At 44.9% G+C, this 26436-nt stretch overlaps 1 protein-coding gene across 1 annotated transcript; it reads right to left on the bottom strand.

Annotated features, from left to right (window-relative positions):
- Window positions 1-259: 259 nt before the first annotated feature.
- Window positions 260-10146, bottom strand: MCFD2 (multiple coagulation factor deficiency 2, ER cargo receptor complex subunit). Its single transcript, XM_080812717.1, has 4 exons — window positions 10053-10146; window positions 4415-4575; window positions 3433-3592; window positions 260-1781 (listed from the first exon to the last, which is right to left on the bottom strand). The coding sequence occupies exons 2-4, from the start codon at window positions 4561-4563 to the stop codon at window positions 1650-1652; spliced, it is 441 nt and encodes a 146-aa protein (XP_080668843.1). The 5' UTR covers window positions 4564-4575; window positions 10053-10146; the 3' UTR covers window positions 260-1649.
- Between the last annotated feature and the right edge of the window lie 16290 nt (window positions 10147-26436).

The following is a 26436-nucleotide window of genomic DNA, read 5'->3' as shown; positions in this document are numbered from 1 at the left end:
TATTTTCCTAAGCTAGACAATGCTATCATAATCTGAACATGGCCAGGGAAAAAAGGTCCAAAAAGTGATTTCATTCAAAAGAAAAAAATGCATCAAAGGAGAAAGTGACTGATTACTGGGAATCTACCACAGCCAAAAGGAACAGGATACAGCCAGGGAGGGTCATAGGGCCTGTGAGGGGATAGGCACATGTAAACATCTGTATTAAACAAAACCTTCATGTGGGAGAAGACCCCTGTGTGGACAAAATCAACTGCTCTTTATTTTGTTTCATCAGTTTTATTGGTCATATATCCAGGATTCATTATATAAATCTTTCAAAATAACTAGATATTACAAGAATAGTTTACAATTCAACTCTGATTGCACAAATACTTGACACAGGAAACCATTTTTACAAATACATATGTTTTCTTATAAGAATACTTTAATAAAGAAAATAAGTCTCTATGTGTCTTACAGCAAATCCTATGCAGTTTTTTCCCCCATTCAACCATCATTTTGGGTTTTCCATCCTAGCACACTATCACATCCAATAAACCAAATTACAATTTGCTGCTGCTTCTCATTTTCAACCATTATTGAGATTTTCACTGTTAAGAGTTTTTAGGCTTCTTTTTCTAATCTTTCCTGATCTAAAAGAATTCACATATTTAAGCAAAAGAGGTAATTTAAACGCCATTCCTTCTAAACAGAGCTTGCAGCAATTGGTGCTTGGTGATCTCACTCCTCACTTAGGCAAGACCAGCTAGTAGCTTTATCCTCCACTGCACCAAGCAGGAGGGATACAGTCCTTGTATTCCATATAGTTTCAAAACTTCAAAAACAAACCCTCAAAACAAGGGTTAAATACAATTAAGAAAGCTAAAACATTTGCTAATGATTAGAATAAAAAACACGTTTAACTTCAAGGTCTCTCCTAAGCTGAAGAAGACATAAAAGAAAGGATGTGGCAGTAGTTCTACAAAATATTGAAAAACTAAAAAATGTTAATCATGTAGGTCAATGGTGTATCCCTTCCAAAGTGCCAGAAGATACAGAATTTAGATGCTAAGATTAGCTGAACTCAGGATCTGGTATCCTTCTTATACAGTGGCTTTAAAATAGCCTAATACTCCCTTGCCCAGGGGCACGTCATCATGGGGGGTGGTGTGGACGGTGATGGACGGATGGATGTGGATGGGGAACGGGGACACTTTGCAGAATACTGACGACGTTTATCTGAAGAGACAGGTTCCACCAGGGGAAACATTTGGCATTTATGCTATTCCTTCACTGTTACTGAAAAGTGTGTCCACTTGGCAAAGCTTGTCTTACTTTTCAGGTAGCCTGAATGAAAACCAAGAGACTAGCAGTATTCTACAGTTAGGTTCCTGAGTACTATGCTCCATTTATCCAATATTCTTAAGAGAATTCTTTAATCAAGTCTTTGTCCAGTAAGAGACTGAACAGGACGGGACTGCTGCATATGTCCCATTTCTCTTATATTGCCCTTGATCCCTCTTTCTCACCCCAGTGTAATAAACTGCTACAGGTTTTTACCATAATACTGTAGCAATAGTTGGAAATGAGTTATTTTGCATTACCAAAAGTGTTCGATCACATTGTAACGGGTCACATTTGCATATAACTAGATGGCCAAACAGTGCCTACTGCAGTGATTTTGCAAATTCAGCATAGTCAATATATCCATCATTGTTCTTGTCATCGTCTCTCAGAACACCATCTATTAAGTTAATCAGTTCAGCTTCACTCATTGGCGGGGCCTGTTCATTCCCTTCCTACAAAATACAAATTAGACAATGATGAGTCGCACATTTTACTGGAAATGTTTAGCTAATGTCTAAAATGTCTGTGCTCACGTATCCAAAAGCTCCTTCAGTGTAGCATGTGGCTACTTCTGAGAATCCACAACCATGCATCAGATAGAGTCAATTCACAGCAATCCAATTTAGATTTCTATTTGCCAGTTAAAAAGAAAGATGCTGGGGTGCCTGGGTGGCTCAGTGGGTTAGGCCTCTGACTTTGGCTCAGGTCATGATCTCATGGTCCTGGGATCCAGCCCTGCATCGGGCTCTCTGCTCGGCGGGGAGCCTGCTTCCACACCACCCCTCTGCCTCTCTGCCTACTAGTGATCTCTGTCTGTCAAATGAATAAATAAAATCTTTAAAAATAAAAAAAAAGAAAGATGCAATCAAAGCAGGCCCTTGCTTATTTGTTGTAATAATTACTTTTCATTCTTTTCTAATTACAAAAGTAATACACATTCGCTGTAGAAAACTAGGTCTGGCTTACACAGAATTATGAGGTTCCTAATTCCCACAAACCCACAAACTCAGAACCCAGGCTCTCCCAAGGGTCAGCTCTGGGCACAGCATCCCCTTGGAAAGTGCAAGCAGTCTGTACTGGACAGCATCTTGGGGTCAGAACAAGAAGAGGAAGGTGCTGCTGACCAGGAGAACCTGTTACAATCTTTAAGGTGAAGGGACTGGCCCTGCTCCAGAAGCAGATACAGCAGGGCGCACTGTGCCAAGTGCAAAGCTAACACCGTTCACGTCCTTGGTGGACTCTTCCTTTGCCACCTCTCCTGTGTGCACTCTTTGCTCTCCTACAGTCACCACCAGCCTGGCCTGCCAGGACTGCTGAATCCCAGGTGCTGATGCAAGTCTCTCCCCACATCCATCAGTCTGCCTCCCACAGCCAACGATCTTCCCATGACATTGCCATTCTACCACACAGAGCCATTTGTGCTCCCCACTGCCTTCATAGCAAACCCAAATCTACTCTCCTGGCAGCCAACAGGAGCACACTCACATCCCTAGCTCTGCCTCTCCTCCTCTCTATACACTGCAGTGCAGCAGAGTGGGACAGACACTAGACCTAGAGACATAACGTCTTGATTTTAGTTCCTTCACCTCTAAACTGGGGGAATAACAGTGCCCACCCTGCCGACTCACAGGCTGTTGCAAAGATCAAACGAGCTCTCTAACCCACTTGAAAGTGCTCTGTAAATGGCTTTGTATGGAGAACTGTGAAATATCACACAAACCCTCAATTACGGCTGAGTCCCTCGACCCCTTGGGCCCCTGGTTCGCCACTTTCTCAAATAAAACAACTTTCCCCCTCCTCTGCATTTTAATGTGATCTGCCTTTTAGGCGCTGGTTCTCAAACTCTGGGGTGCAGCAGAAATGCCTGTAGCACTTGTTAGAGATACAAGGCCCTGGGGCTTCTGCCTCAGTAGGTCACCCTTTGCGTGAAGGGGCTCCGAACAGGAAGAGGCAGAATGGAGTGGTGAGCAGAAAAAGGAGATGCAGCAATACTGTTGTACAAGGATAGCACAGGTCATCAAGACTGGGGACTGAACTGCCGGAGCAGGGGGGAGGGGAGAGAGGCTTTCCAAGGTGCTGTCCACTGAGTCACGGCTGACCTACCTCCTTATGGACGTGAGTGATGGCTGTGGAGAGTTCTAGGCCATCAAGCAAATTATTGCCATCATAATCATGCATTTTGAAATAATGGAGCTGCAGTTCTTGTGGGGACATCTCTGCTTCTGGTTTGTTGATGACACCTTCTAGATGCTCCATGATATGCCTAAAAAGCAATAGTTAGGCTCAGACCAGTTGGCAACAACCCTGGGATCATGCCAAAACCTTAAGGACTAAAAAGTTCAAGATCCTAAAGCTCACCCATCCCAGAAAAACAAAAAGAGTGGCAGAGCACACTCAAGGATGATAGACACAGGCAAGGCCATGAAAGGGACAGGGAAAAAGTTAAACAGTTCCCCTGTTAAGCTGGCAAGATTACGGGTGTTTTTCCTTCTTTATTGTTAGAATGCTGCATTAAAACTTTAGGGGCTAGCAATTAAAAAAATGGTTTTGAGCCAATTTAAGGATAACAAATAATATATGAGACTAACGGGCCCAGGACAAAAGTTGCAACAAATAATTCAATATTTAAATGTGCCAATGAAAAAAGAAAAACGTCTGGTAAGTCAAGAAACCTTAGTTCTATCCTGGGTTCTGCCACTACTACTTGTGTGTACGTGTGTGGGAATATGTGCGCACACGCGAGTATGAATGTGCATGTGTGTGTTGGGGGGTTGTCTGTATGTCTGTCTGTGGTGAGAGAGAGACAGAATAAATTCAGACAAGTAATTTATCCCATCTGGGCCTCAAGATCCTCCACCTGTGAAACAATGGTGGAAAAAAACTGCCTGATTTACAGATGGCTATAAGGAGTATCATTCTTAAAAAATGTCAAGGAGTTGTAAAAAAAAAAAAAAAGAAAAAGAAAAATGTCAAGGAGGTGTACAAATAACAGAGGGAAGTGTGGATAGAGGGAGCCATTGCAGCTGGGTACAGGCTGCTGCTGCAGAGGGGAGGCCCTGGGACCCCAGCCTGGCTGAATACGTACTCTTGGTCATGCACTGTATGCTTATCCAGGCCCACGCTGCCAGGATGGGAGAAGCTGGCCCCAGGTTCCTCAGCCCTGGAACCTGCAGCACAAAAGGCCCAGAGCAGGCCACACAGGAAGGGGGTTCTGAGCAGCCGCAGAGATCTCATGGTCGCCAGTACCTGGGAGGTGGGGAACACAGAAGGTCCATGTGAAAACACCAGAGCTAAGGTTCTTTCAAAACGTGACACAGTGTGCTTCTGGGGAAGGAACTCAGTGAACAGAACAAGACAAAAGAACACATCCAACTGGGCCCAAGCCCAGCTATGCTACTAGATTGTGGGATGACCTTGGGCACTCCAAGTCCCCAGCATTCAAGTAGGGGGTGGGAGGGCTCCATGACATTTCCTAAAGTTCCTTCAGAATGCCAAGCAACTCATGAGAGCTTAAAGGGATCTGAATATTATTCCTGCCTATAAGAAGCTTATAATTTGGTAAAATGTTTCCTATGGAGAGCACTAAAAAAGGCACAAAGTGAGGTGTCCTAAAGAAAAATAAAACTGAAAGTTTAGAGGAAGAAATTTCCTCTGGGTGAGGGAAAATCAGGGAAGGCTGATGAACCTGGGGATACTTTCGGGCCTGGACAAATGAGTACGCACTGGACGTGCAGGGACTGAAGGACGAAGGCAATGGTGTGAGCGAGAAGCAGGTCAGACAAGTGGGAAAGAAACTCCAAGTGGTTCAGTTGGGAGGAGCCTAGAGGGTATGAAGCAGGCAGAGCAGTGGACAAAGGACACACAGATTGACCAGACCATATGGGATATGGCTTCGCATGCTAGGCCAAGGAGGCTGGAGGATGAATGCGGAGCCACAGAGGATTTGTGAGTGGGAGAGGAGACAGAGCTAGGTTTCAGAATGGCTCATCCAGTGGCACAGTTCGGGGAAAGGTAATTAGTGGAGCAAGACCAGAGATACGAATGTGGTAGTTAAGGTAAGTGATGAGGCAGGTCATATGATGAGGCAGGTCACATGAAGGCCTGCACTTAGGGACATGGAGAAAAGGCTATTAAACCCTGCCTCATCCATCTCCCAGGACTGTGACAGACGCAGGTAACCCAACCACTGTGGAAGAACTCTGGAAAGAAGAATTACATAGACATTAGGAGGCCATCAAGTACCCATGGAGTTTGGATAGACCTGGAACTATGGTCAATAAGACATAGTCAGCGCCCCTGCAAGCTCCTGAGGGCAGGAGTGCTTTACTCCCAGGATTCCCCACCAAGGCTCAAGCAGGCCTTGACTAACTCTGTGTTAAACTGAAATTCCCAGTCCTTCCGGAGACTTACAGACTGACCTCAAAAAGGAAGGTGAAGGACAGCCAAGAGACCTCCCACCGACACAAAGACTACACATTCACCTCCCAAAAGGTAGGGCAGATTCTGCTAGTAACAAGGCCAGTGATTTCTAATGGGCCAACTATAGCCACCACCCCAAACTGACAGCAGTAAAGAGAAAGCTTAAGGTAGGAATCATTCCCTTGCACCCACCTCACACAGAGCTGACTCCAAAGCTGCTGCTACCTCCACTCCCTGCACCTGCGGCTGAGAAGTAGCTGTGTTGCACCCATCCCAAAAGGTGAGACTCTGGGAGAATGTCATCCCTACAACGTTCGGGAATGTTTCCCAAACCCATTTTGCCTATCAGCAGTATCCCCTCCAATAGTCCCCTCCCTAACGGAACAACCATAACTTCCAGAAGGCCAAAAAGCAGCATCTAATCTTACTACCATATAGAAACATCATAATGCAATGTCAAACTTAACAATAAGAAAAGATTTTTAATATACTTTAAATAAAAAAGAGCAGACTGCTGAAGTCTGAAAAGAATAATTTTGTAAGCAAAAAAGTACATAATACATAAAACAATGACTAAAAACTGTTAAATATTATTTTCTGAATTACGAGATGTGATTCTAATTTTTCTACTTACTTTTCTATGAATTCTAAAGTTTCTACTAAAAACATGTTTTCTTTACAAATAGGTATTTAATGTAATTTACCCCCCATAATTTTGTTCCAATATATATGGATGGAATAAAAAAGGGGGCTTTCATTTAATTCTCATCTCTAGAAAATAATTCAGGAACAAAAACTACATTTCCAGTTTTATCAAATAAAACTGACCAGACCCTGACAAGGCCACTGCCACTGTACCTGGTACCTGAAAACAAGGTCTCAAGTTACTCCTCGCAGTGACTGCCCAGGCCAGCACAGAACAGCTTGGTCTAACCACGTGTCTGGAAGTTCTAGGACAGGAGAGACCAGAGAGAGAAGCCAGTTCCTCCCAAACCCCGTAGACTCATGCACAGTAGACATCTCTTTCTCCAGCAAGTCTTCTTCAATTCCGAGTCTGGCTTAGGCATTCTTCCCATATGCTTCCCAGTGCCTCCCTTCAGAAGGGTCCTGTCTGACAACCGTTGTGAATGAGACCCTGAAAACTGCCTGATTACTTATAAGTGCTCCCTGTTGGACTGAGCTCTATGAGGGCAAGGACTGAATCCACATTCCCAGCATCAGGCACAGTGTTGGCAAAAAGGCTGGTGATTCTCAGCCTGTGTGCCATGTTCCTTAAGGGCTGGGAGGATTCCCACCTTCACAGATATGCTGCCAGGTTTTTATATCAATGTAACTGAGCATAAAGAGCATAAAACCTTTTTTTTGGGAGAGCTCTGTCAGACAGTAGGGTGATCAATGAACCCATAGCACCTAAAACCATATACAGGTTAAAACCTATAATTCCTATAACCATATGGTTGGAGGCTTCATGTATCAAATTGTGTGTGTGTGTGTGTGTGTGTGTGTAGGAAGGCCAGGTTCTACTTAAATAACACCAAAAAGCAACCAAGTGATAAGTAATATAATAACTATGGGTCCACATTATCCCTTCTTCAAGGGAAGCAGAAGAAAGGCCAAGAACCACTGGTTTTGAACATGCCCATCTTGATTCGCTGTAGCAGATTTCTAACAGAACACAAGAAAAGCCCAGTCTATACCCAATCTACAAACACGGAGGAGAAACTCTCCCTCCAAGTGCTACAACAAAAACAGGGAATCTGTCACCTAACAAATTAAACTGTCACATTCCAAAAGAAACATAAGCAACTTCCTTTTGCCTGAAGAACATGTTGCATCACCCATACTCCAATGACTTAGTTCAAGACCATGAGCAAACAGCCTGGTAGATAAGCCCCAGCAGTTCCCAGGCTCACTGCCTTCTCTGAGAAATTATAAAGACCACAAATTATTTTATATGTATATATATATACATGTATATATGTATATATATAATATAAACACAATTGAGAAATTATAAAAGCCAAATTATTTTTTAAAAAGGATTTTTTGGGGGGAAAAATCGAAAGGAGAGACTTCTGAAAGCAACTTCAGAGCCCACACCATATTTGAGACATCCCTCACAAGGAGGAGCCTCAGTCCTGGGAGGGGAGTGCCAGGCCATGCTCAGTGGTGGGTCTTTTGCAGTGTCTGGAGTGTAACAGGGCTCCCCTTGCTGATCCAGCAGCCTGTTCCAGGCCCGGAGCCTTTGCTCCCACTGTTCATTAATCTGTCCTCCCTCTCCCTTCCAGGCCACGTTCACAAGTCATCTGGGGATTCTTCCAGCCACACCAGTCATTCTCTCCGGGAACCTTAGTCAGCAGCCTCTCAGACACACAGTCACACACTGTTCTCTTTCCCTCCCTCTATGAGGGCCAGTAGCCTATCTTATCTGTCCCTCCCTTACTAAATCACAATGAGCAAAAGTGCCCCCAGAATAGCACACCTTCACATCTGATTCAGGGCACTGGGTTCTGGCACCCAGATATGTTGTTCCCTATCACAGATCTGGCCCAAGTTGGAAAAATAACTTCCTTTTGGAGCCCTCCCACTAGGGCTGGCCTGGCCAGCATGGCCCACCGTCTCCTTCCATTGTGTCATGTGCCCTATCAGCACGTAAGAGTTTGGAGCCGGCCTTCCTCCCATAAAGACTGCGGCAGCTGTTAGCAGATTTTCTCTCATGCCAGTGGCCCTCAATTAATTCAAACTCAAAGCAGCCACACTCACCAATATCCAGACATCCTGTACCCAAAATCAGTGCCAAAGAAAAACTCTGAACAATACTTCCCATTTACCACCGCTTTGGTCCTGGACTGAAGGCAACAATAGAACAATGTTCCTAGGCCAAAGAAATTGCTACATGGGTTGGAGGGCAGAGGGGAGTTGAAAACTGGTTCTGAAAAGCAGGGCATTCAATAACTTGATCTATATATGTTTATCTGGGGAGCCCATGAAGTGGCCAAGCTTCATTTATGCATTCAACCAACACACTCTTTACTAATAGCCTGGTGCCACACAAGGTACTGAGGGCAGAACACTGACCCAGATGGGCCCTGTCACAAGGATTACGGCCTGGTGGAAGACAGACCAGTAAACAGACACCTGCAGAGTACCACAAGAAACCCCAGCCTACACCTGGAGTAACACATGAAGGACAAGAAGGATGTTTTCTATTAAAATGTAGTACTTCAGGCAGAACGAAAACAATGTAACCAACATCTGATGAGCCTGTAAGAAACTTGGTCCAAATCAGGAACTAAACAAGCCTCCATAAGGTTGAAGACACAGTAGAGGCAGATGGAAGGATATGATTAGCTTGTCTGAATAATTCTGCAGGCTGGCCGGGAACTGAAATCTGGTACTCTAGGATATGCAGGAACTACACCTGGTCCATTTGATAGGGAGGTTTGTGTGGCCAGCGGAACTAATCCATCGGAGCAGAGTGGGGAAGAGAACTAGAGTAAGGCAAAAAGAGGAAAGATATAGTTCATGAAGGGCCTATATAAGCTCTGTTTTAGAGCCTGGAAGAACAATGAGAATCCTCTGAAGGAGGGAAAAGGAATGGGGGAAAGCGTCTGGTGCCACGACCAGTTCTGTGTTTTAAGATCTCGCTCTGGCTTTCCAGTACATTACAAACTACAGGGGATCAAGAGGTGCTGGGAACACATCAGGAGGCTGCTGAGGTAGTCCAGGGGCAATGGGGGCCTGAGCTAGCTGTAGCAGGGAGACTGTGGACCAGGGGCGAAGTGGAAATACCTAAGAGAGTTGTTCGATGGATTCGACTGAGTGGGTAAAAGGGAGAATGATGCCCAAGTTTCTGGCTTGGGCGCCGGCTGCAAGGGGATACAAGAGGAGGTCCGCTTCCCCTGCCTTCCACTCGCCCCGCCCGGGACCCGTTTGTCTCCATCCCCCAGATGGGATACGGCAGGCGACAGAGATTAACACCCCAGGCCTCCCTGCAGGTCGTCCGATAAGGCAGGGACTTCTTGGCCCCAGCCGGACCCATCTGGCTTCAAAGCCCCCGGCGGCCTCTGTTCCAGGAGAGTCTCTTCTCCCAGCCGGCTGAGCTTCCTGAGGCAGCGACCCCCACCCAGGCCGCTGCCGTCCCCCGACCTGAGCCCTGGGGCCGCGAGCCGGGAAGAGGGGCGCCGGGATCCCGCCCCACTGCGGACCCCCTGAGTGCTGCTCCACCGACCTCATTACGTAGGCTGGGGTCACGGGCCTCAGAGGCCGAAGCCCGGGCCTCAGGGGTTACAGGGTTCACTCACCCTCACTGCCCTGTTTCCAGTTCTCCTTAGACGCGAAGGCTTCCAGCATGAACCTCGCCAGCCCCCGTCCCCTGAACGCTTTACTTGGCCCCGCCCCCGGCCTGACTCTCTGGGCGCACGCGCGCTCCCTTCTGCCCGCCCATTGGCGCCAGAGAGCCCCGCCTCTTCCCGGCGCCCGGCGGTGTGGACCGCTGCGGTGATTCCACGTGTAAAGGGCTCAAGGCCATCAAGAGCCAGGCAGGAGCAGTTCCTTTGCTGGCCTTCTCTAGGGCGACAGTCGGCTTGGGTCCGGATTGGGCTACCTGAACCGACAGGGTGTCAGCAGGTTGCTGGGAATGTAGGAATGTAGTCCAGTGTGGGATTAATGCAGGTGGGTCAGACGCTACAGCTGGCTTCCAGTCTGCCTCCACCTTTACAGGTTCCTTGGTTCCTCCCACGGCAGGTTGGGAAGAGAAGTCATAGGGATTCTAATTCTTCTCCTGATGAAACGCCTAGAAGAGGTTGGAGCCAGCCACGGAGCCTGCGATTCCAAGACTGGCCTGCTTCCAGCCTTTGCTTGTTTTCCACAAGCCGCATCATCTGCAATACCTTTCACTGGTATTATACGAGTCCTGCCAAGATTTTATGGGCAGCCCAGTTCAAATACCACCTAACTTGTGCAGTTTGTGGAATCATCTGCTATCTTAGTAGAAGACAAAGCACTTCAGGAAAGAAACAGGGTGCCTGGGTGGCTCAGTAGGTTAAGCCTCTGCCTTCGGCTGGTCATGATCTCAGGGTCCTGGGATCGAGCCCGACATCGGGCTCTCTGCTCAGCAGGGAGACTGCTTCCCTTCCTCTCTCTCTGCCTGTCTCTATGCCTACTTGTGATCTCTCTCTGTCAAATAAATGAATAAAATCTTAAAAAAAAAACCCTTAAAAAAAAAAAAGAAAAAAAAAAAAAAAAAACAGATGCAAGCCCCGCACGTGTAATGCTGCTCTTACAACTTTCTCCTATACAAGACTGTTGTTCCATGAAGATCTACTGAACAGATGAGTAAATGAATGTGGGACTGTCATTTTTTAAATCCCCTATCCCACTTGTGTTCATAAAGATACATACTCATCTTTCATGTGAGGCTGGATCCAGAAAGGGAGAGACTGGGAGAGAAAGAAAGAGGTTAAGTAGATGATCCCAGAACGCTCCCTGCATTCTGCTTTAGGACATCAGTGCCTTGAAAGCTGGCCAAGGTAACTGCCATTGACAGTGCCTCATTCCTTCCCCCATCTTCATCCGGGACTGAAATCTGTCAGCCCTCTCCCAGAGAAAAAGCCCAGGATCTCAAAGCCCCTGAAGAAACCCTGTTAATTCAAGGCTCCGTTCTTTCCTTACTCTGAACTTGTTTGACTTATTTCATTCTTCAGCCCTGCACCTGCCATCCATCCGTTCTTCCATTTGCTCAGTTATTCAATGATTCAGTAACATTTCTTGAGTACTTCTTATGTACTAGACTCTGTGCTAAAAGCAACCAGATAGACAAATAAGACATGGTCTTGAGCTCTGATTCTGTTTGCCTAATGCTTCCACTTTTTCTGCAGATCTTAGGCTCTATCATGTCTCTTGAATTACCAACTGCTCCCTCTCTAATAGACAATTCCCATCATCATCATACAAGCTTGCTCTCGTTTCCTCTGCACCATGCTACTGAAACTACTAACTCCATGCAAATTCAGTGGTCCCTTCTCTGTTCTCTGTTTTGACTTGCCCTCTCAGTACTATTCAACACAGTCATCCACTCCCACTTTGAAACACTTTCTTCTCTTGTTTTCTGACATCATGCACTCTTAGTCCTTCTACCTCACTGGCTATTCTTTCTCGGGTTCTTTTCACTAGCTTATCTTCTGCTCAATCTATAGATATCAGGGGGCCCAGGGATGGTTCTATCCTGAGTCCCCTTTTCTATCTACCCACTCTCCTTATATGATTTCATCTAGTCCTATGGATTTAGGTACCATTTATAAGCAGGTGACTTCAATTTTTTCTTTACTGATGACCTCTCCCTATAATTCCTAATTCCTCAAAAAAACCTGCATACTTGACATCTTTACATGAATGTCTAACTGGCATCTCAAAACTTAACTTGGCCTCCTGCCAAATTAATTTTCATCCCCAAACATGTACCTTTCTGTTTTGTCCACATTAGTAAATATCACTGCCACCCATTTTGTTGTTTAAGCCAAAATTCTAGGAGCTACTCTTGTTTTTCCCCAGTTCTACTGAAGTACAATTGGTATCCATGAAACCATCATCGGCTACCTAGACTACTGGGAGAGCTTCCTAACTGACCTTCTCGCCCACCTTCTCATCCCCATTCTAGTCCATGAGCGAGAACACACATTAACTTAAGCCATTTTGTAGGTGAATATTCTGTAGCCGAAGCCATTAATAACAGGCAAACAATTCAGTACCACAAGTAGGACACTAAAAACAGATACTAAAATATGGAATCAGCTAATGAAGTTTATGGTGGCCAGTGGTGAAGCCTCTATTCCAAATTGGAAAGTTGGTGACTAACTTGCTGAGCCTTAGTGCAACAAACCGTTGTCACTTGCTGTGCCTTGGATACAGACCGCATGTCAACCAACATTGCGTTGTAGGAGAAATCTCAGGAACAATATGAAACATTAGTGGTGGTGGCTTTTTCTTTTTTTTCCCTTCAGTAGCTTTCAGCAAAGTCCTTCGAGAGTGACAAATTTAGATTAGAGATATCTGATTTCAAAGTAAGAGATTAAAAATAAGGCCTTGGTAAAAAGGAACTCCTTACCGGCAGCTTACAACCCAAGTCCCACAACCTGGAGCCTCACTGGTTTGAGATAATTTTCTTTGTATACCCAAGCTGAAGCCAGCATGAGTGGAAACAGGGAAGAGTCCGCTTTATCAGAAGATAAGCTTGAGGGGCACCTGGGTGGCTCAGTGGGTTGGTTAAAGCCTCTGCTTTCGGCTCAGGACCCGATCCCAGAGTCCTAGGATTGAGCCCTGCATCGGGCTCTCTGCTCAGAAGGGAGCCTGCTTCCTCCCCTCTCTCTGCCTGCCTCTCTGCCTACTTGTGATCTCTGTCTGTCAAATAAATAAATAAAATCTTAAAAAAAAAGAGATAATCTTGAGGCTCAAGGTAGCAAAAACAGACTTGAGGTGGCATCTCTCTCTGCAGCTGTTGTTTTTAATTCTCAACTGTAAGCACACAAAAAAGCAGCCCCGCGAAGACTTAAATAGTCTAATGCCTGGTTTGCTGGTTTGCAAAAATAAACACTTGAGGTATACACAAGAAACTAATAAAAGAGAACTTAGAAGTGAGAATAAGACCTTAATTTGATTTGCTTTGATTTTTTTTTAAATCAAGAGAAGTGTTACCTGTTTGGGAAAAAAAAGTTTTAAATCTTTAATTAGAATGCTATTTAAAAACTATGCAAGTTATTTAATTGTGATTACTCATGCATGGAATTGACCAGAAGCCTAACAAATGATTGTGGGAATCATTTGTGCCCCTAAAATCTCAAGCCTGGTCAACATTGGTCTGTTACTGTTTAACCCTTAGGGCAATCCCTGGATTCCTGAATTCCTTCCAACAGGGAGTAGGATGCAAACACTGTGCATTTTGCACAGCCCAAGGACAGAAGTGAGGGGCCACCAGATTCCCCAATGAAAAACTTGATGTACTGCCACAGAAGAAATCCCTTGCTCTATCTGTCTGGCATGGATGGAGGTGGGTTACTGAAGGAGCTATTTTTTGCTTTTCATTCTTTCCACCACCACCACCCCCAAGAAGGGAACTTTGATTGTTTGCTCACATTGTGCATTGGGAGTGTTTTGATACATTTTATTTTGTATGGTTATAGAGGAAGGACACAGTTCTGTTTTCCTTTACTCAGAAACAGGATACCTCTGACACCAGGTATATAGATTTTCTCCCCACACCAAGCAATTCTCTGCAACACCAGCTGAGTGTAACATAATGCCATTCAATTCTGACACTAACTGGACTTGGTGCAGACCCCACAGTTTAAGGGCTCAGTCCCATAAGATTGCTCCCCACTTCTGATGACAGTCATAAGGAGTAGGTCGCCAGGTCACCTACAAGGTCTGTCCGACTTGGCTACAAACTGGAGGTTCCCACGACCCCTTCCTTGGACTTGATCATTTGCTAGAGTAGTTTCCAGAACTCAGGGAAATGCTTACTTGTGTTTGCCATTTATTATATCATAAAAGATACAGATGAATAGTCAGATTTGGTAATACAGAGGGTGAGGTCTGGAAGGATTTCAAGTGCAGGAGCTCCTGTCCCTGTTGAGTGGGTATGTCTGGCTCCTTTGACTCAACATCATTTTGAGATTCATCTATAGTGTGTGTAGTTTTAGATCATTCTCTTTTCTGTATGCTTATTCTATTCTACTGTTTATGCACATCTGGGTTTGAGGCTATTACAAATACCACTGATTTGAATGTTGTAGAATGTTTCTTTTATCACACGTCTGTTCACTTCTCCGTCAGGTGTCTACCTCGGAATAGAAATTGCTGGCAGTCGGGAACACAGATGTTCGGCATTATCAGATACTGCCAAACGTTTTCCCAAGTGGCTGTGACAATGTATACACCAGTAAGAGCATAGGACAGTTCTGTTGTTCCCCATTCTCCCGACACTTGGTACTGTCTTTTGCACTTTAGTGGAGAACTTAACCGTTAGCTTGAGTCATCAGGCCACAAGCAACCACATTTGGACCTGAAAGAGGGGCCTACACCCCGGAGAACCTGGACTCCATGCTGTCTGTGGGAGCCGGGTGAAACTTTAGGATTATCTCCTTTATGGAGGAGTGAATATGTCCCATGCAAAATGTGAGTATGGGAAAGAGGCGTGTGAGTGGGTTATAGGAAACCAGAGAGAGCTGCATCATGCCGACTCTGGTGACTTATACTGGGTGGCACCTCATTTCAATTGTCCACCCTCTTCCTCCTGTCAGTCTCTACAATAAAGGCTAAAAAAATGTTCAATACTCACTTTTCCGTCTTTTTGGCAGCTAGACGGCCATGTGACGTAGTTCTGGCAGTGAGACACAGGGAAACTTGGGAAATCTTCTGCAGTTCTGATAAAAGAGCTAAGTGACTGGTGCAGACCTTTCCCCTTCTTCCAGCCCCGAGTGGGGATGTACCCCTTCAGCAGTCATCCTCATCTGTTGGAGGATGTCAGGGAGAATTTCAGAAAGGCTACCCCAGGGCTCTGGGGCTGCTGAATCAGCATCAGTGGTTGCCACAGCCAGATATCCTATTAAGTGGGGAGAACTCCTATTTGCTTAAGCTACTCTAAGACTGTCACTTGCATTCCAAAGCATTCCTAAGGGATACAGAGGCCAAGGGAGGTGTGGCCTCAACCGAATTGATCAAGGTGGGATCACTGGGGGCTCAGGGAGCAGCTAATGTGGAGGGCTGCTCAGCAGGAGCTGCCTGCCACTCCCCCTGCTTGTGCGCTCTCACTCTCTGGCAAATTAGGAAAACCTTTTTAAAAAAAATCTTATATTTGAAAAAATAATCAATCAATCGATCCCCTCCCTCAGTCACCAGCTCTTCCTCCTCTGGCTGGCTGCTATTAGTGACCATACCAGGTCAGAGTGGGGGAAGGACTGGAGAGTGGTGGGGGTAAGGAAGTTCCTACCTGACTGATACAGAAAGCTGGCTCTTCCTCCCCTTCTCCATTTGATACTGATTCACTCAGGGTGCTTCTGTGTGGCTTCCCAGCTGGGTCCCTCACTATAGTCTCCTTGACACCTCCCTTTCAGAAAGCTCCTGGTCCTCTCTCAGTATCTGCTTTCCCTAGCACCCCAGCAAACACCCTTTTGTGCAGGATCCCTTTAAAGATGATCCCTAGCTGGTTGAAGGGCTCATGCCTTGAGAGCATGAGAGCGCAGGGCAGTGTCCCTACATTCCTCATGTGTTTTCTAGGAGATGACAAGCCCGTGGGAGCCCAATATGGGACCTGAACAATGAGAAACAGTACTGAGGGTGACCTCTAGGGCCTAAGAGCATCCTTAAGGAGTCCCCAGTCCCCAGCATGGTTCAGCAAAAGGAGGCAAGGATTCCCAAGCACTCCCAGATGTCAGGTGTAACAGCAAAGTAAACCAGGTGAGAGCTTGGGACAGGGATGAGGAGAATGCAAAGTACATCCCACTTGACAATAAGAGGCCATGGCAAGGCTCCTGACATTAGTGGTACACGCAGAAAGCATGGGGCGGGGGGGGGGGGGACTGTCCTGGGCATACTTGTCTTCAGAGCCATTCCTCTGTCTTTTTGTGTTTTGTATCACAAGGGGGCGAACCCAGCAAACAGCATTTCCTAGCCTCTCAGGTCAGTTGCCTTCTGCTGGCTCAGCTAATAGAGGACACCAGGAAGGGATCTGAGGATGGAAAGGAGAAAGAAGCTCCTTCCACTGGCACTAAGCCCCAGTGACCTCACCTTCATTGATTTCCCCATCCTAATTCCCAAGGTCCCGTATGTTCTTAGTCAATGCCTTAGATTCCTCATGAAGGACGCGATGGGTTTATAAATTCATCTTAGATTGTGATATTGGTTCCCACAGTATCAGACACTGCATCTTGATTTTAGCTGCTTCTAAGAGAAAAGAGACTTTTTAAAAGACACTCCTAGAGGCTCTGACTGTGGTTTGAGCTAAGAATTTAAAATTCTGGGTTTGTGATTTTTCTCAACTTTTTTTTTTAAGTAGGCTCCATGCCTAACATGGGTCTTGAACTCATGACCCTGAGATCAAGAGTCACATGTTCTTTTTTTTTAAGATTCTATCTATTTATTTGTCAGAGAGAGAGAGAGTGAGCACAGGCAGACAGAGTGGCAGAGGGAGAAGCAGGCTCCCCGCGGAGCAAGGAGACCGATGTGGGAAGAGTCACATGTTCTACCGACTGAGCCAGCCATGCGCCCCTAATTTTTTTAAAGCTCTCCTATACTTAAAGTCATGAGAACCAGCCAACCTATCTGACACTCTTTGTGTTCCTCATTCCATCACAATGACCCGTCACTGTTCCCAAGAAGCACGAGTACCTTCGAGAGCACATGCTCCAAGGGGTGCCCAGGTACAAGTAGTTCTAGAGATTACTCTCTAGGCCCTCTGTTTTCATACACGCATTCTTTGCTAAAACTGACCTGCCTGACAAGGACCTGACTTAGAATCTGAAGCCACCTCGCTTTTCCAGCATCCCCTTTGGCGATCATGATCCCTTCCCCACTTTGAACAATGAAATGTGCCCTGCACTGTACCAAGATGCACTATCCCAGGATACACAAAGCTCCGGATAACCACAAAAGGGGCTGTTCAAATTACTGATGCGACTAAAATCTGCTTTAATTAATGCACTGGGGTAGGGCTTCATCTTTCTCCTCTTATTCCTGTTTCTGTTAAGAGTGAAACACCGTGGAGTTCTGGCTTCTGTTGGATGGTCTGAATTCAGGCATACCATACATGGGGGTGGTGGAGATGATGGCCATCTGGATTTAATGACTTCGCTTCTTCCATCCCTGACTATTATCAAAGAACTCACAGCTGCTGGTGAAAAGTCCCACGACTGTTGATTTCTCAAACTTCTCAGTAGATATACCTTCCCCCATAGGTATATATAATGATATAGCATTACAATGGTAGTGTCAAACACATTACTATTTCTTTTTTTTTTAAGATTTTATTTATTTATTTGACAGACAGAGATCACAAGTAGGCAGAGAGGCAGGCAGAGACAGAGAGAGGGGGAAGCAGGTTCCCTGCTGAGCAGAGAGCCCGATGTGGGGCTCGATCCCAGGACCCCAGGATCATGACCTAAGCCGAAGGCAGAGGCTTTAACCCACTGAGCCACCCAGGCACCCCTTACCATTTCTTAATATCCCTTTTATCTCCTCTCCTCTGCCATCACGTTGTTTTTGTTTGGGATTTTTGACATTAGTTCTTCTGGATAAACTTTCTCTTTTCTTCAATCTTAGACTTCTTCTTCTTTTTTTTTAACAGCAGTACATTTACCGAAATATGAGGTCACCCTGACATCCCGTATCTCTTGAAGCTTGTCCCGGATTTGTTTCTTTTACTTGAACACTTGCATTAAAGGTATTCTCAATTGTGGATTTTTATGTGGCAAACTTCTCATAACATGCCTGAGATCATTTTTATTACTGTCTCTCATTGAAATGAAAATTTGGCTGTATATAAAACTTCAGGTTCACAGTTCTTTTCCTTTAGTACTTAAATAAATAAATACAGGATCATAAGAAAAACTGGGACCACAAGAAAAACTATATGAAAAGGCAATCAATACCCAATCATGATTAAGAAAAACCCACAAAATTTTCAGCAAACTAAGAATAGAAGGGTAGTCTTGAACTGATAAAGGGCATCTGTTCAAAACCCTCAGTTAATTTTTTATAGTAGAAGACTGAATGCTGTTCCTCCAACATCGGGAACAAAGCAAGGATGCCCACCTTCAACTGTCTATTCACCATTACACTAGAGCTTCCAGCCACTGCTGGAAAAGACACCCAAGGCATACAGATTGGAAAGGAGAAAGTAAAACAGTCCTTGTTCACAGACACATGTGCGTGATCACGCACACTGAAAACTCTATGGAATCTAGAAAAAAGCTCCTAGAATTAAATGAATTTAGCAAGACCAAAAGCTACAGGTCAATACACAATAATCAATGGCATATCCATGTATTAGCAATGAATACATGGAAAATGAAATTTTAAAATACCATTACAACAGCATACCAAAATATGAAATACCTAGGGATGAGTCTTTCATTATTTTAAGTATACTCTTTTTTTTTAATAGTCTCGGAACTTTATTATCTGAAATTATTGTGGTCCAGTCCTGCTATGTCTATTCATATGACTGTCAAGGCGTAACTCAAGAGACATTTAGGTACCTGCATGCAAATGGTATACTTACTTATTTTAAAGAGAAATTAGACTCTTAGACTCTAGACTCTGTTAGACTATTAACAAGAAGGGATTTAAAAGAGAGAGAGAAGGGGGGAAAATAAAGACACTCAAGGAATAGGAAGTGTTTAGAGTTTTTGGTTTGCTCTTTGGGTAGGAGGAGGCTAGTGGCTCAGCTGACATCTGGCAGAGGCTAGCCTGCGATGTGTGGCTTTTATACAAGATGTCTGGGGAAAACAAAAGAAACAGTTTTAGCCACTGACAGATCGTTCTGACGAGTTGGAGATATTAATTGTGGAATATTCATGCCAGGCTTGACACTATGTTAGATCAGGTCTATACACTTTCCTTCCTGAGAATTTTTTAGCTCTCACCCATGGTGATAATATCTTCCTGCATTTTGTAATTTTAGATGATGAGCTCATCTTTAGTGGTTTTGCATATGGGAATCCTGCATGGCCCGGATGGAGGGGGTGTTTCTTCAGAGAGATTTTATGTCTGCTTCTGTCTGTTTGGTATCCATTTTTAAAGTTAATTTTTCAACCCGCAGGCCCCCAGTTTCTATAGGCAGTATAAAACTGAATTCTAGACCTAAATAAGAGCAGACTGGTACTATAAGTTCTCAGGAGAACATTTTTTTCCCCAATCAAGAGGCTGGGCTAAGAGATACAACTTCACTGTTTCTCTGTGTGTTTCTGCACATTTCATTTTTGGTTCATACTTTCACCAAAGGTATAGCTCTTTGAGAGTCCTGGTTTTATGCAGAAGTGTCAAGTCTCTTTACTTTTGTTAATCCAAGGTCTCCTCTTTTGTTGCTATAGGTCCATTCAAAAATGCCTTGGTTCTTGAGACTCGTAAACTGCTGTGTTGGAGGGGCTCCAAATCAACTCATCCAACGTTCCCTCTACCCCTCCCCTCAACTGAGCTCCTTCTTAATTTTTTTTATTTATTTTTAAATTTTTTAAAAGATTTTATTTATTTATTTGACAGACAGAGATCACAAATAGGCAGAGAGGCAGGCAGAGAGAGAGAGGAGGAAGCAGACTCCCTGCTGAGCAGAGAGCCTGATGCAGGGCTAGATCCCAGAACCCTGAGATCATGACCTGTGCTGAAGGCAGAGGCTTTAACCCACTGAGCCACCCAGGCACCCCTCCCTCTTAATGTTTGACCACTGAGAATGTTTCCTACCTTCTGTGAGCTTAGCTCTCCAATCAACTGAAAGTTGAATTAAAAAAAAAAAAGTTTTATTTCTTTTACCATGATTTCAAGATGTTTTCAAAGAAAGAGACCATGAATGGAATATATTCATATATAAATGTAGTATGAATGGTAGGAAAAGGCAATTCACAAACCTTTTCCTGACTTCTTTCCCATCTTTCCCCCCAACCCCCAACATTGTTTTGTTCTTCTCTAAGCAACATTGACAGTTGTTTTCCCTTCTCTACACAACATCTACCCACAGCTTTTATTAGTTTTAAGATTTTACTTATTTGACGGAGACACAGCGAGGGAGGGGACACAAGCAGGGGGAGTTGGAGAGGGAGAAGCAGGCCTCCCGCCCAGCAGGCAGCCAACGCAAGACTCGATCCCAGGACCCCGGGATCACGACCCGAGCCAAAGGCAGACGCTTAACAGCTGAGCCACCCAGGCGTCCCTAACCACAGTTTAAAAAAAAAAAATTTGATTTATTTATTTGACAAAGAGAGATCACAAGTAGGCAGAGAGGCAGGCAGAGAGAGAGGGGGAAGCAGGCTCCCTGCTGAGCAGAGAGCCCGATGCGGGGCTCGATCCCAGGACATGGGGCTCGATCCCAGGACCCTGAGATCATGACCTGAGCCGAAGGCAGAGGCTTAACCCACTGAGCCACCCAGGTGCCCCCTAACCACAGTTTTAATAACAGTAAATGAAGGGATGGATGAGTGAATCAGTTTAACAATTCATTCACTTATCCATCAGTGACACCTACTGGTGTCCATATCTTGAATGCTGATTATTACAAATATACTGAAGATTACAATAACAAACAGAAAAGAAGGGAAGAGGCATGAGAGACATGACATTGTAAAATGTATTGAGTACTGTACCTCTTCAAGAAAAAAAAAAAAGCCTTGCAGGAATCGAATATTGAAAGTGAAAAGAGCAGAACTGTAAGAAACAGACCATGTTAAAACTGAGTTTGGAGACGAATGAACATGAATCTGGCTGGGGGAGGGGAGGGGAAGGCTCCAGAGCGGAGGTGGGAGCTGGACTGAGCGACTGCCCTTGACTCATGAAACTGGGATCCACACAGGCCATTAGCTAAACACATTCAATAAACTATAGACTGTAGTCTGGCTGCTCACATTACACAAGTCTCCTCGTACAGAGGACATTTTCTATGGTGATCATTTCTGCCCTCCTAATAAGATTTAATTTATAAAATTTTAATTGTCATTTTATATTAAGAGTAAATAAAATTGGACTTTGTTAAAAAAAAAAACAACTTTAGTTGGCATTTTACTTTACAGATTCATAGTCTGTACTAGCAGAGGCAGCTAATCTTTCTGGAGTTTTTCCAGCCAGTGTTTACTCCAAAAATTAGCTCAAATCCTTTGCTTAGTCATCAAGTGGTTTGTTATTCTTTGTGAGTGATTAGGAGAAGGGTTCTCAGGGTCCATGGTTCTCAAGGACCATGCCTGACATGGAGAAAATTAAATGAAAAGGGACTTCTTTTGATAGAGCATTCTTTTTAATTTAATTTAATTTAATTTAATTCTTTTTAAGTTTTAATGATAGAAACGGAACCTCCTGGAAGAATATTTCATTTTAGTAACTGCCATATATTCGCAGAACTTTCCAGAGTATTGAAATGAACCTCTCCATACTGATTGATGGCTCATCCTCTACTGTATGAAGGTAGAACAGAGGAAGTGGAGGATAAAGTGGGTCATTTTAGAAATATTATTATATGTAATAATAATAATAATAATAATATATTAATAATAATATATTACCAGTATTGCCAAGATCAGGCCTAAAGCAAACAACCCTCTTCCATCCAAGTTCAATGGGAGGATTTAGTGTAAAACACTTTGTCTTCTTTTTCTTGCAAGCTCCTATAAATTTGCTCCGTATGTGCTCAAAACGTTTCTGGAAAAGCTCACACACCCTTTATCCTTTATAATGGAAACATTTCCCCTGATGTTCTGAGTGGCTTGACTAGCCCAATCCGGAGTCTATCAGGAGCATCTTCTATCTGCAGCTACAAATGGCAGTGGGCGTGCACAACATGTGTGTGACTGCTGGGGCTGTGCACGAGGTAAATGGAGGTGGGGGGCAGAGCTGAAGGTGCTGCAGGCTTGCAGGGGGCAGGCAGCAGGGGGCTGGAGGGCTGCAGGCTCTCAGAGCCAGGCATGGGGGCTGCAGCCTTAGTTGTGGGAGGCAGCAGTGCAGGCCTGGGAGAGAGCCCTGTGTGGAGGGGAACAGATCCTTGACTCTGCACATCCCTCTCTCTCTGTGGACTGAGCCTGGCCTGGGCTTGCCCCAGGCTCAACTCATTATCTTGTTATCTTTGCAACTTTATTCCCACTGCTTACAAACACATTCTTTCCAATTTTCTTAGTTGTAATCCCCAGAAATGGGGATGGGCTCTCATTGAGCCCATCTTTTAGTGCCAAGCTATCTGTAACAGCTAATTAATTGGTCCATGGGTAGCCTGGCTTCCCTTGGGACAAAAGCTTTGGTCTGTGGTCACCAGTGTCTACAGAGACAGGGCATGCAATGAGGCTTTGGGGGTATGAGGGAGTGATTGAGATTCTGTGAATGTGGGGAAGGTGACAGATCAGGCCTAAAGCAGCATGGATGGTGGCCTCCAGGAGTCCCCTGGGAAGCATCTCCTTCCACCTTTACTTTCCTTGGGCCAACTATGCCCTGGGGCCCAGGGAAGGGATAGGCCTCTTTCAGTCCACTCTGGAGCCCATTTGTTTTAGCCTGGGTTCTTTAAAACCTAAGCCTGGGCAAAACTCACTAAGATTTTATCTGGATATCAAAGTGGACACTTGGGCAAAGGGAGTCCCGGTGATGAGTAAATGTGCTATCCTAACGCAAAATTTGCTCAACCTTATTAAAAAACAAGGAAAGGCTTAATTATTATTTCTGGCCTATGAGGCTGGCAAAAATGTAAATATCCAGTGTTATGAAAATACATATAGGGAAACATGTCTTCTGATGCACAGTGGAAACGCAGATCAAAAGCCTTGAAAAGGTACACACCCTCCAACCTATCAATTTCGTTTGTAACATACATAGTACTCTTCATGTGAAATAAATATAGCCCTTGAATTTTCTTTGACTGATCTTCTTTCCTCTAAAGCACCCTTCCTGATGGGAAGAGAGAGGAAACTAAATTTAGTCCACCCGACTAAAACCCAGTTTAATTCAATATCTAAAGTGACCATTTAGATACTCAGTCTACAAAGGTAATTGCCCAGGCTCTCATCAATTCTTCTACTTCAACATAGGTTTAGGTACATAAGGGATGGGAGGGCTAACATATCCTATGGCAGTAGGGAAAAGGCTCTCTGGAGTTCACCTACAGTACAATCCCATTTCCACTATTAAAACAAAAGTGCAAGGGGTGTGTGGGTCTGCCTTCATCTCAGGTCATGATCCCAGGATCCTGGGATCAAGCCCTGCATTAGGCTCCCTGCCCAGTGAGGAGTCTGCTTCTCTCTACCCCCCCTCTCTTTGCCCCTCTCCCCACTTGTGCTCTCTCCCTCAAATAAATAAATAAAATCTTTAAAAACAATAAATAAAATAAAAGTACATGTGTATCAAAGTGTGTCAAAGAAAAAAAGTCTGGAAAGATATAAAGCAAAGTCTTACCTTTGAGTTATCTGTGGGAGGTAAAATTGCACTGGGCTACAACTGTCTTTTACATTTATGTGTTGGTTTAATTTTATAAGTAGTGTGCCTTAATTTCATAATCAGAAAAAAAACAATAATGATGTTTCATTCTGATGAAAAACCAGTCCAACAGGATGTTAAGTAGGGTTTTGATTGAAATGCCAAGATATATAGTTATTGAGCCTCAAAGCAAGGTGTGAGCAGACCACAAAGATTTCAAAGGCCCTCTTCAAAATCTGGTTAGCTGTGTCTTGGTCCTCGACCCAGGGCATCCCTCACCCAGAGAGAGGAAATACAAGAGTCAGAAGAGGGGAGATTCAGGGAGGATTTTGTGAGGAGGACTTCCCTAGGAAAATGTGCAGGGTCATCTGCTCCCTCCCCTCCAGTCTAGTGAGAGAGCCTTCAACGGAGGGACCACTCAGGCAGCGTGAAGTGTGGTCACTGCGGGAGGACATAGACAATGGCCCGGTGCTGGCTGGTTCTGGAAGACTAAGTAGCCTTGGCTGAGAGAAAATGGCCTGGGTGAAAACTGTTCAATACTCTACGTGCAGGTCAAATGAGACAGAAGTCCTGGGGACCAGGTGAGGAGGAGGCAGGGGTGGAGCCCAACCAAGAGTGGCCAGTGAGGACAAGGGGTCCCAGTAGTGAAAGGCTGGGTGACAGGTGCTACAACTAAGGCTGTAAGGAGCGAGGCGGGGGTCAGGGGGTCCCTGCTGAAGAAGAAGGAACTGGGTCAGAGGAGCCCAGCAGAGGAGTCTCCTAGGACCTCAGGGAAACCCCCCAAGATCAGCTTTCAATGTCTGCCAGGGACCTATGGCCTACGGGTCCCCAGGTATGGGCCCCACAAAGCCATTTCACCAGGACTACCCCCCTTCCCTTTCCTCCTTTCCCCACTTCAACCTTAAAGACCAGAAATGGAGGTCCCTGGTTGGTTAAGCATCTGCCTTCGGCTCAGGTCATGATCCCAGGGTCCTGGGACTGAATGCTGCATTGGGCTTCCTGCTCTGCGGGGAGCCTGCTTCTCCCTCTCCCTCTGCTGCTCCCTCTGTTGGTGCGCTCTCTCTCTTGCTTGCTCACTCTCCCTCTCTCAAATAAAAGAAATCTTAAAAAAAAAAAAAAAGAGGAGGAGGAGGGAGAGGGGGAGAGGGGGAAGGGGGAAGGGAAAAGGCCAGAAACAGCAGCAAGAGGAAGGAGAAGTACGAGGAGAAGCTAAACACAACTCCCTCCCAGCTGCCCACAGCCCTCCTGCCACAGGCCCTAGCTTTGGGGGAGTAGAAGAGAAAGCTTATCTTTGAGTGAAGATTTAAATATTGGTTAGTATATTGGGCTGGACCCTTTTAATTATTTAACTAAGGCTGCAGTTATGACTTAAAGTGACCCCCCAATGTTTATCTAAGGGTGCCAAGAAAAATTTATGAGCTTGGCAGGATTTTTATATACCATCTTGGAAAAGACCATCCTACCCCCCACAGGAAGGGATTAAAAGCAGTGGAAGACAAAAATAAAGTGGCTTTGGTGGATACAACCCATAAATCCTGCCTATTCAGCATACTGGTTGTACAACATTCCTTTTTTAAAAGCCATTCTGCCTTGAGTTTCTAGATACACTATAGCAGCGCCACCCAGATGTTGGCTAGGAGCTCCTCATTCCTTGGAGGTCCGGGTGTAATGGGATTAGATCCAGCCAATTCCACAGCCCAGAAAAGTTGAGCTTGCCCAGTAACTTGTGCTCATTCTCAGAGACTCACCCCCCTGAGGTCTCCCCAGCCTCTTTTTTCTGAGTCTGTCTTGCTTGTCACTTTTCTCCCCATCAGCCTGGATACAGAAATGAGCATCTCTTAGCATTCCCTCTTCAGGAGACTCTCCTCACACAAAGAACAGTTGTGAGTTGTGGAGACTTTCCCGAAGGTTTTCCATCTTCTCAGAATGGGTTCAGGGCTAGGTGGTCAGGGAGGCTGTTTTAATTAAAGTTCACCACAATTACTGAGTGCTGTTATTCAGGTACAGTTTGAAATGCTGGAGATACAGAGTAGATGATATCTACCATCCTCAAGATACTTACAGGAGAGAAGGTAAGAGAATACAGTAAGTCCGGTTAGAGCCCGGGTTGCCGTGGAAGCACATGGTGACAGGCGCATGCGAACAGGCCTGTGGCGAGGATGTGGGAAGTCAAGGAAGACTTCTCTCTGTGATCAAATGGCAGATTATTTAAAGAATCAAATAGAACTTGAGAACGGAGAAATACAGTAAGAGATGTTAAAAACTCAAGAGATGGGTTCAACAGTTTAGATGCATGAGAAGAGAGAGTCAATGATTTAGAAAATCTGGCAGAGGATGGGGCGCCTGGGTGGTTCAGTTGGTTGAGTGTCCCACTCTTGATTTCAGCTCAGGTCATGATCTCAGGGTCCTGCTCTGTGCTCAGTGGAGAGTCTGCTTGAGGAATCTCTTCCTCTTCTTCTGTCCCTCCCCCTGCTCATGTGCTCTCTCTCTAAAATAAATAAATCTTAAAAAGAAAAGAAAAGAAAATATGGCCAAGGCAAT

Source organism: Martes martes (assembly GCF_963455335.1).
Source record: "Martes martes genome assembly, chromosome: 9".
Taxonomy (NCBI): domain Eukaryota; kingdom Metazoa; phylum Chordata; class Mammalia; order Carnivora; family Mustelidae; genus Martes; species Martes martes.
This window is presented reverse-complemented; position numbering and strand designations above follow the sequence as displayed.